Raw genomic sequence first — 11,340 nt, 5'->3', positions numbered from 1 at the left:
GCGCTGTGATTGGTCAGCGGGCTGGAAGCAGTGTGGCGCCTGCTACGTCACGGAGATCACACGGATCCCTGCTAGCGGAGCCTCTTTGTTGCGATCAACCGACCAGCGGCTGCGTTTCTGGCTGAAATCACCTGCACCGACACGGTTACTGCCGCGATCGTTTAGAGGATGAGTGGCGGAGTGTACGGAGGCGGTGAGTCACGTGTTTTGATGTCAATTACAACCGAAAGGGTTTCCACGTTGTCCCGGGTTGTAGCTTTAGCATGCTTCGTAGCTAGCTAGCCACACTAGCCAAGCTAACGCGCAGTCCAACAGCAAACCTGTTAAAACTACGCTCTTATTGGCACGTATTGTCGCTACACGTCGGATAATTTGTTTATTTATCATCTGTTTAAATGCATTTTATTTTAGCTCAAGCGTTGTTTGTTTATGCAGCAACAATGCAAACCAGGCTCTGTGCCGCTAGCTGGCTGGCTAGCAAGGAAATGAATGAAAGTGTCGAGCTCCTGAATGCACCCCGTTGTTTGTGTAAAGTTGTGTTAAACACAGCTTTGTTAGAAGTTTAGATACACGTCTCCAAAACTCCCCAAATATTTTTAGTAACTTCTTCATCAAGTGGATCCAATGCAATCAAAATTACAACATGCATACTGTTGTTATTGGCAATGCTAAGTACACTGCACTTAAAACTACATCGGTTATATTATGCAACTTTTGACTGGTGCACAACAGGTTAAAATAGCATTGTAACACACCGTATTCAGGTTATAGTCTGATCCCAGCAGAGTGAGCTGTGTGATGAAAGTTGGAGGGAGAAATACGTCATTGTTGTAAACACTTGATTGAAGTTAAAAGTTATTAGATTGTGTTTTGTACCTTCACCAGATACACACATGTGACAACTCATACTAAAGTATCAGCTGAGGCCACAAAACTTAGCATTATGGTTTCCTACTTTATACATAACAGCGATGTAGCATCAAACTGTGATAATGTATTACAAATTAATAGTATTTTGATCAACCACTGTATCAACCAAATACAATATTAACCTTTTTAAAGTTTACTCATGCTAAGTGAGTTTACTTTGTGCAGACAACGTGTGTGTGTTAATATAATGAAACTATATGAAAAAGTTGAATTTTAAATTTAGATATTTATTCAAACTATATATTTGATGACATTTATTGCTAAGTAAACTGTACTGAACTTTCCCTCGGTGGATAATTGGCCTACATATATAACATCAGGAAACACACAAAATAAAGTTATGACCTGAAAAACAGATATCCATAATATGGTGGTTATACATTGTTCACGATTGCATCCCTATCTTTTATAATGTGGTGAGAAATAATGCTAAATTTGCACTTCTTTCATTTCTGCAGATGAGGTGGGAGCGTTGGTGTTTGACATTGGCTCTTACTCTGTGAGAGCTGGCTATGCAGGAGAAGACTGTCCCAAGGTAAGTGGATCACTCCGATGACCTGATTAACAATGTGTCTTTTCTTCCTCTGTGCATCTTCAACTTCCTTCTGGGGCTAAGCCAATGTCAAGAAACGAGGTCTGTCACCCTGGAGACAGACAGAATAAATTGAGTTCAGATCATTCTGGAGTGTTCGCACAGTCTGGATTCATCTGTGCTATGATTTGATCTGTGCTACAGATGGAGAGTTTTTGATAACATCATTTTGATGAGCAAAGTGTCAAAATGGATGCTCATTGCTCCTCAGCCGACTGTACTGTTATTGGCCTACATATTACTGTTCTAATGCAAATACGATACTACAGGCATCCCAGACCCGGTCATAGTGGGTTTGAAACACTGCCCGCTGAAGTCATCCCTATTTTTTTTACAGTGATAGAAGCATGTTGATGCTTGATACAGTGTATTTTGTTCCACTGTGTTATACCACCTCCGACTAGTCTAACCAACACATAGCCCCCCCCCCCCTCCTCGAGTGAGAGTGTGCAGCATGTTTATGCATGCTGAATTGTGAAATACAAGCAACATCATTGGATGATAAAATCTGGTACTTTTTATTGTTTCCAAACGCTCTTTTTGTTCTCATAAATCAAGGCAGCATTGCTTCACACTTCAGCACCTTCAGTGTTTCACAAAATGGGATTTTATTCATGCATGGTTTGGGTCTTGGATAAACTTGTTATAGGTTTTGTATTTTTGCTCTTGTGTCACCATCAGGAAGCTGATTTTGGGTGTGTGAGCATGTGTCTTGAATTGTGTCCTGTGTTGTTTTGGCTCGGTTCAGGCTGACTTCCCCACGGTCATAGGTGTGACTGTGGACCGAGAGGATGGCAGCACGCCGATGGAGACGGACGGGGAGAAGAGCAAGCAAAGCGGAACTTCCTATTACATTGATACCAACCAGCTGAGGGTACCCAGAGAGAACATGGACGTCATGTCTCCGCTCAAGAATGGCATGAGTGAGTATTTGGTTGATGTTTCTTTTAAAGCACTAAAATGTAAAGACTATTTTTTTTTTCTTTGCTGCAATACCTGAGGTTGTGGGCAGTAATAAGTGGGCAGAAATGTCACATACAGGGAGAACTTGGTTTATAAACTCATAGAATTGACTGATGCATATTTGTTTGCAGTGCTGAGAGAGGACTCACGGGTTCCATGTACATTAGCTCTTAATGAGTGTAGGACCCAGTTTTTTGGCAGATAAATCCATAATGAAACGTTTTTCAGGGGCCTTTTATATGTCACCTCAGAAGTATCTTAGACAGTAGATGTGCAACTATCGCTCTGCTGCACTGACCTAGCTGATGATGATGATGATGCCCCTCACAATCTGGTCCAATACAATTTGGCTGTCAGGCTATTTAGGGATGAGTGTGACACCGATCTTAATTGCAGCAGAACGGCACGGTGGGACCACCGCCCCCTCAGAGTGCTGACCTGGAACACTGGTGCCTGGCGCTCAAATAATTATCTAAAAAAGCTCATCATCGCTCTATTTTCTCCACCATCTGACCCAGTAATGACAAAGAAAGACACGTTTTTTGTGACTCTAGATTTTTTGTAGGACTATGCCTAAAATTAAATATATGTTATAAGTGACAGAGCTAACCATTATGGATTTTCTGAGGCCGATTATCATGTTTTGGGGTTAGAAAATCTGTATACATCAGTATATATAAGAGTACACAAATACAATCAGACATATTTTTAATTGAAATTAAAAGACCCACATTTGCTCCTTTTTATCGACCTGCTCTAATAATATGTAACTGCATGTTTAGGTATAGTATGACTTAAACTTATATGTGGAAGGACTTTCCATGTGGTAAGAAAATCAAGAGCAATGCTGATCAGTAAATTCATCAATTAGTCCCAAAAATGTCCTAACAATTGTATTTTGAGCAAAGTTGACCAATATTTTAGGATTTACCTTCTTGCTATTTTAAGAGACTCTGGGTTTTAAAAAACTTGAGCTGTGGGACATTTTTTGACCAAATTCTTAACTGATTAAATCAGAAAATGATAAGCAGATTAATTGATAATGCAAACCATCCTTGGTTGCAGCTATAAAGGAGTATTTTATGTTGCTTGCACACCAAAAAGGTTAATGATAATCATGTTTTTTGAGTCTGCTAAAAGTTGAAAGTAATAAATCAGCAACTATGACACTAGTGTTCTCTCCCTCTCGTTTTACAGTTGAAGACTGGGACAGTTTCCAGGCCATTTTGGATCACACCTACAAGATGCACTTCAAGTCTGAGCCCAGTATGCATCCAGTGCTCATGTCCGAAGCATCGGTGAGTTAGCTTTTGTTTAGGTGTAACGATACAGAGGCCACATTTCCTGTAGTTGTACAAAGGTCATATTCATGCTGTTTTGAATATTTGTCCTCACGTAATGTTAATATTTGAAGTCTGAGTTTGCCATTAAATTTTGAACAAAGTTAGTTAAATACTGGTGAGGATAAGAAAGTCCACTTGGCTCAGAGCTCAGTAAAGAGTTATTTTGTTGTGCTTGTCCTCGTCACGTCATGGAGAAATGTAAATATTATATTATGCTGACAGTAATGGTTTGTGAGTGGCTTAACGTTCTGTTTTGTGTCTGCAGTGGAACACAAGAGCGAAACGGGAGAAACTCACAGAGCTAATGTTTGAACATTACAACATTCCTGCCTTCTTCCTTTGTAAATCAGCCGTGCTGTCTGCGTATCCTTCACTGCTGCACTTCATCCAGAAAAGGATGATATTATTCATTTAACAGATAATGGTACCGTTTTTTTTCATGTTGAACTGCATTGCATTTCCTTGACTCTGCGTTTCCAAGCTTTGCTAATGGGCGGTCTACAGGCTTGGTCCTGGACAGCGGTGCCACACATACGACAGCTATTCCAGTACATGACGGCTACGTCCTGCAGCAAGGTAAGACAAATGATTTGTTATTGAATAGACGTGCAGGTTTTTTGCTTACTGGCGTAAAAACCGTAGTGGGAAAACATACAACACTTCCAGGATTAATTGTTGTGCATCCTCCATTGATGGAGGTGCTCTTCTCCTGTGATTTATGTTGCCATCTACTGGTTGGAACAAGCACACTTTCTATGTCTTTTTCAAGTCAGCTCTAACTACAAATGATCCATTTAACACGCTTCTGTAACAGTGCTGAGTTGATCTTGGACAAGAGGAATTTTCATTGGATGAAAGTTGTCAATCTCTAATAATCCCATCGCCCTTGAGAAGGGTCAGATTATAGAGAATCTATTTAAGAGCTGCAAAAGACTGCTGTGTTCCAGGTAAACAAGGTGGAGATTTACTGGGTTCCTCTTGGTCTGAGTCGTGTTTTTTTCATTCTTCCTCACAGGCATCGTCAAGTCGCCCCTCGCAGGAGACTTCATGAGCATGCAGTGCAGAGAGCTGTTCCAAGAGTTAAGCGTTGAAATAATCCCTCCTTATATGATTGCATCAAAGGTGAGAATCAAACAGGCGCTTATTTTAATCCTCAATTTAGTATATATATAGAAGTGGAATGTTGTAGATTTTTTGTAGTAAGTAACTAGAATAGTAGTAATATTGCTATATAGGTGTAGACTGGTAATTGAAATGTTTGCACTCATTTATGTTGTTAATATTATGAACAGATAACATAGGTGAATTGATAGATTTAGAATCAGAAATTCACAATCAGATAAAAATGGCAAATATGATTAGAATGAAAATCATCCACACAGTTTGTATCAAGCTTTAATATCCCCACCCCTCAGAGGAGCGAGTGTCAAACCCAGTGCGTGCTTGTCCTTACAGGATGTCGTGCGGGAGGGATCTTCGGCCAGTTGGAAGAAAAAGGAGAAACTACCTCAAGTCACCCGCTCATGGCACAACTACATGTGTAATGTAAGCACTCAACTCTTCTGTCACTACATTCAGTATCATGTTTGTGTTGAGCCTTCTCTGATAAGCGAGTCCTCCGCTGGTTGTTTCATGAATGTGTGTCAACTAGTTTGTCTTCCTGTTGACAGTGTGTGATCCAGGACTTCCAGGCGTCCGTGCTGCAGGTCTCAGATTCTCCATATGATGAACAGTAAGAACTTACCATGGATCTGTCTATTACTTTGACCTAATTCTACAAGTGTTTGCCAACACAAGAACACGAGTGGTGCAGTTTGCAGTCTCAAAAATAACTGGGCCATTATTTCTCACACAAATATTTCCTGACATGGTTGTCAGTGTATGAAGAAGTTTTGTGTTCATTTTTGCTAGGGTGTCATACATGTATTTGGTTGGAACGATAAGTTTGATGTAAAATACCTTTTACTTAACCTCTCAATGTCTGTTACTGACATGGAACCCTCCTTGCATTTCTTTCAGAGTTGCTGCACAGATGCCCACGGTTCACTACGAGCTGCCCAACGGCTACAACTGTGACTTTGGAGCTGAGAGACTGAAGATCCCGGAGGGTTTGTTTGACCCCTCTAATGCCAAGGTGTGTGTGAATTCTCAGCACGCTCCATTAAGGTGGAGCTAACAAAGCAGCCTCTGCAAGAATGGCTCAACATAATCGTTACTGAATATTACGGCAATTTTTTTTTTTTTTTTACAAACCTGTTCAAAGTTTCCAAATGTCTGGCTCTCTCATCAAGTGTTTTATGGCTGTACATTAATGCTTCATTTTGTTCTGTCACTTCAGGGCCTGTCTGGAAACACCATGTTAGGAGTCGGCCACGTGGTGACGACCAGTGTGGGAATGTGTGACATCGACATTCGACCGGTGAATATCAATCTGCTACGATTTTTATTGGCAAATTTGACTGTTATTTATACATTCTGGTTTAAATTGTATCACTAGCTTATGCTATTCGCTAGGATCATTCTCTGATGATTGATTACTGGGAAATGTATCTTGCTCTAACTTTATTTGTTCTACTTAAAACAATTAGCCTAAATATGAATGTAACACCTTTTCTTTGAGTTGTGTTGACAGCAAACCTCTGTCTGAGACAAGGCTTATATATGCAGATTGGGTGCCTTTTTTATAATATAATTCCAAGAATGCATACATGTGTCCGTTTCCAGCACTGACTTAAAAAGAGACTCTCCCCTGCTGTGTTGTAGGGACTGTACGGCAGTGTGGTGGTGACCGGAGGAAACACGCTCATTCAGGGCTTCACCGACCGACTGAACAGAGAACTCTCCCAGAAAACACCGCCGGTCAGTTCATGTGCTGCAAATTCCAAATACTCTCCTATTTCTTTAGAATTATCCTTTGAAAGACCCACTGCAGTTCTATTATGTGGTATGATCTTCAAACAGTTCCTTGAAAACTACTTCCTGTCAGAGTTAAACAAGTTTATCTGTGATTTTCAGAGCATGAGACTGAAGCTAATCGCCAACAACACAACGGTGGAGCGCCGGTTCAGTGCCTGGATAGGAGGCTCCATCCTCGCATCACTGGTAAGGACACGCAGCAGTTAGAACTGTATTATAAGAATAAATCCACATTTAAAAATATGGTCTTTTAATCTTCAAGACTGATGGGATTTTTAAGAAACTCCAGAGCAGGAGCATATTAAGGGATCGTCTGGGGCCCCAGGCAGTAGCCATTTAAGATACAGTACATTATCCTGTCATGTCTTTACAGATTGCTGAGTTTAGATTTTATTCAAACCAAACCTCTTTGTCTCGCTTTGCCAGGGAACCTTCCAGCAGATGTGGATCTCCAAACAGGAGTACGAGGAGGGCGGAAAGCAGTGTGTGGACAGGAAGTGCCCTTGATCTTTCTCTCTGTGCATCATTGTCTTCGCCATAAGCTCAGCATCACCAGTCCTTCACCACTGACCCCAGACTCATCTTTGGAGGATCACTTGTTTTGTATCATTTCTTTTTTTAATACCGAGTTCATCCATATGCCTGTCTGGGATTTTGTTGTAGAAATCAAACAACCATCAACAATGTAAACTGTGTCACGATGAAGAAATGTTTATTTTTGTTTGTGTCATAAATGTCTGTTTGTTGCCTTCAATTTAGATTGTTGTTGTGGAAACCTTGCACATTCAAAGTCTTGTTTTAGCCAGTTGAAACTGGAGGTCATTAAGTCAGGTTCTTCTTCACACTGGGGAACCACGATGTAAGAAACACACAATTAACTGTGCAAGGTTTCTACAGAACACTGACAAGGTCAACATGTTTTTAGGATGTGTGTTGGGAGGAACAACCTTAGTTTGGGGCGATATCTTTTTCATGAGCCTCTTTCTGTGTAGTAAGTAAACTCATCATCAGCCAAGGACAGTCTGTTTCTGCCTGTACTCAATGATGTGTCCACTCAAATAAATCTGTATTTAATTTTCATGTTTTGCTTGTCAATGGGTATAAAGTCTTTTTAAGAAAATACTCGTCATATCAGTTTGTTGAAATAGTGACTGCCTACTTTACAACTAGCATGGTGTGAGTGATTTCATTAAAGGTCATGATGCCCAAACTATAAACCTTGACTAACCATTCAGAGGAAAAAAATAAAGAGTATGAATACAGTAACCAATATATTCCAGGTTTTATTTATCCTATAGGATTAAATAACAGTGCATACATAGTTTCTAGTTTTAGACCAACTTCAGTTTTAAGAAGTGCCCTGATTCAAACGGCAAAGGCCAGAGTGGAGAGGGTTTTGCTTCTGGACAGATGTTTGGAACAGATCTTTCAAAATATTAACACGAGGGACTCCTGATACTTCACGATGATGAAACCTTCATATGAGGAAACTTCTCCTTTAGCTTGGCCTCGGTGTCCCTCTTCAAGTTCGCTTTCCTGGCCTTGCTCCGAAGGTGCTTCTCTAAACGCAGCCTGAGAGACACAGAAAAAAGAATGAATGAAAAATCTAAAAGAACAAATTTTATCTAATGTAATTCAGCTACATTCTCCACACACTTCACTTTATTTTTAAAAATCGAGTGCATCTTACTTCATGTGTTGTTTGACAAACTCGGGTGTGTAGAACCTCTTCCGCTTGTATCTTGTATTCATGTACCAAGGAATTGCGTACTCTTTGAATCGATACCTGAGAGAAAGGAAGTATGATCAGATTTTGATTGAACGATTCAATTAAAACTATCACTGAAGAGTCTGATGAATCTCTCAGCGTGTGGGTGACATGATATAGAGACTCGGCCCTCACCAGGAGACGTGTCCAAAAATGTTCCTCCTCCAGGCTCCAGGCCGGCCTTTCTCCTGTCCTGTCTGCAGCAGACGCAGAGCCGTCTCTCTCTCGCTCACCACCGTCTCCAGCCTGATCAAGGATCGCTCAATCTGGGAAGAGGAAGATTGACCTTAGCTTGTACTTTACCACCACCAGACCACACAACCGTTCTAATACAAACCCTACAGCCCCCATTAGATCTGTTAGAGGCCAGACCAAAGCCGACCTGACGAATGTTAGTTGTCACTATTTCGCACGTCATACCAACCTTCCTTATTCTCTCTGGACTCGGCATCTGAACCCTTTGTCTTCTTGCTTCCTGCTCGAGCGTCAGCAGCAAGTTCTTCTCTTTCAACAGCACATACCTGAGAGAGAAGCAGAGCGTTACTCACAGCAGATTAATGTTTACATAATCTGAAGCAGTGTGGACTCTTCCGTCCTTACCAGAGTTTGTGTAAATCCTCGTTGCTCTTTGTTCTCAGATGTTTGGCAGTCCACGGTGCACCTACAATGTTGTGACCACAGAAAACCGTATGAAAAAAACGACTGACTCACTCGTAATTTACACTATAAAAAATTTTCAAAACCCTAACCTTCCCTCGATTTCTCCAAAAATGACCATGATCGTTTCCTCCATGATTCACATCCAGATTAAAACTTTCTAACATTTCTTTATCATTTCAAACTACAAACTACAATACTTGAGTGAAGTACCTGACTTCACATTGGTCTCTCCCCAGTTCTCAGGGAGGTCGAAGAACTCTTCCAGTCCTCTTCTGCCGACGGTCGTGTGCAGAGCTCGACACTGAACCACAGAGCTGATCGGACTGCACCAGGATGAAGCCCAGACAGGAGGCTTTGGCCTGGTGGAGGCAAAATCAAGTCAATAAAGGAATAATCCACCCTGAAATGAACTTTACATGCACCAGCCTGAATAATGGACAGCTACATTTTTAATTGTGAATCTGAAGTCTGAAGCCGAGAGAAATATTTCTTCTATTCTTCCTCCAATACATCCTCCTTTTCTGTTTTGCCACAGAGACTGACTTCAGAGATTGTTGTTTACAATCATATGTGAATATCCAGCACAATGATACAGTTACAGATGTCCTTTACATAGCTTTTAAAGGGGAACGTTTTCTATTCAATATATATTAAATATTTTTATTCTATTGTATTTTATTGTATTCAAATGTACCGGCTGCTATGATGACTTAATTTCCCTTCGGGGATGAATAAAGTAATCTATCTATCTATCTATATATCTATCTATCTATCTATCATTATTCAATTCTTCAAGGACATTCCAAGTCCCTACAAATGTCCAATTAAATTAAACTGTATATATCCCTACATGGGCAATCTATGCTTTTTAAATAATTACCTATAATTCAATCAATAATTATTATAATACATTAAAAAACTTCAGTCAGAACTATTTAAAAATTATGTAATATCGTGTTATGAAATGCATTGCAAACTATACTGTTGTCAGATTTCTTTACAAGCTTGGACTTCCTGTTCTAAGTTTCAGTAATATAGTTAATATATAACTGCACAATATAACATGATCAATCGTGGCAACACTATGAATAGAAACATAAACAATCTGTGACCCCCGAGTTTGACCTGTCAATCTGTCTGACAGTCAATCCATCCATCCATCAGTGTGAATGGATTAAACCCTTCTGATATCAGCAGGTGGTCTCACGAACCCAGCTCGGATTCTTTCTTTACATTAGAGGAACGTGTATTGAATGTGTGCAGAGACTTCTTGGTCACTACATGAGGAGCAGGTGAGTCCTTCACGGTTGTTAAACGAACATGAATGAGTCTGATCGGCGTCAATTAAAGTAAAGTTTGAAAGAGTCTCACCTGGAAACTGGACTCTGGTGTTTGGTCACATTAACGACGCAGGACTGCGCGTTAATCGCTGAAGAAATCCTCAGGACATTTTGAAACTGTCTGCAGAGAGTCACGACGCGTCCTGCTGAGGAGGGCGCCGCCATCTTTACTCCCACATTACCCAACATGCATTTCTCTCTCTGTATTTTATTATTATACCTTTTTTTTAAACAATAAATCATGTATTTTTTTCACATCGATAACATATAACCTATTTAAATCCTAATTCTACAGCCAGTTTCTACTCAATGATAACGTTGACCTAGAATAAAAAGCAACTACTCTGACGTCATTGAAGTTGGCTTGTGATTCGAGGTTAAGGAGGAAGATAAAAAAAACTTTATTGAACCTATACACAGTTCGAATGTAATCCTGGTGTTGATTGAGTATTAACAAAAAATGGACAGAACAAAAGTAAAGACAAAATAAAAACAAAAAAACAGGGTGGTCGCAGCAAAAACATGTTCAGTTAAGTTCCAGTGCAATTTTGTCGTTTACCCAAGTGTTTACCCAACAACATCAGGTTAATTATTTTGTTTTTAATCCATGTTTTTTTTACAGCTTCAATCAACAACACATTTAGAATGTGTATCCTTATACATTTACATTCGAGACAAACCTGAAATGAAGATCCAATTTCTTGTAGGCTACAAATCACATTGGAAGAAAGATATATATTGTCTCTCTTATTCGAAAGGGGTCATTTAAGTAATTATTTGCAAGTAAAGTCTCATCATTCCTCCGATTTCAATTTATTTTTTAAGAAA

General features: G+C 39.9%; 2 protein-coding genes across 2 annotated transcripts; one reads left to right on the top strand and one right to left on the bottom strand.

Moving 5' to 3' along the window:
• Positions 1 to 33: 33 nt before the first annotated feature.
• actl6a (actin-like 6A) lies at positions 34 to 7,864 on the top strand. Its single transcript, XM_053430120.1, has 14 exons — positions 34 to 193; positions 1,389 to 1,465; positions 2,271 to 2,445; positions 3,683 to 3,783; positions 4,094 to 4,191; positions 4,310 to 4,404; positions 4,844 to 4,950; positions 5,284 to 5,373; positions 5,499 to 5,560; positions 5,848 to 5,962; positions 6,167 to 6,247; positions 6,592 to 6,687; positions 6,844 to 6,930; positions 7,171 to 7,864. The coding sequence occupies exons 1-14, from the start codon at positions 169 to 171 to the stop codon at positions 7,249 to 7,251; spliced, it is 1,290 nt and encodes a 429-aa protein (XP_053286095.1). The 5' UTR covers positions 34 to 168; the 3' UTR covers positions 7,252 to 7,864.
• A 150-nt stretch (positions 7,865 to 8,014) lies between these two features.
• On the bottom strand, positions 8,015 to 10,702 carry mrpl47 (mitochondrial ribosomal protein L47). The gene is made up of 7 exons (XM_053430122.1): positions 10,544 to 10,702; positions 9,383 to 9,531; positions 9,113 to 9,173; positions 8,937 to 9,033; positions 8,648 to 8,778; positions 8,435 to 8,530; positions 8,015 to 8,316 (listed from the first exon to the last, which is right to left on the bottom strand). Exons 1-7 carry the CDS (start codon positions 10,699 to 10,701, stop codon positions 8,205 to 8,207), a joined length of 804 nt encoding a protein of 267 aa, XP_053286097.1. The 5' UTR covers position 10,702; the 3' UTR covers positions 8,015 to 8,204.
• Between the last annotated feature and the right edge of the window lie 638 nt (positions 10,703 to 11,340).

The sequence above is a fragment of the Pleuronectes platessa genome, chromosome 9, assembly GCF_947347685.1.
Source record: "Pleuronectes platessa chromosome 9, fPlePla1.1, whole genome shotgun sequence".
In the NCBI taxonomy this organism is placed as follows: domain Eukaryota; kingdom Metazoa; phylum Chordata; class Actinopteri; order Pleuronectiformes; family Pleuronectidae; genus Pleuronectes; species Pleuronectes platessa.
Note: the sequence above shows the minus strand (reverse complement) of the source record. Positions and strands in the feature narration are given on the sequence as shown.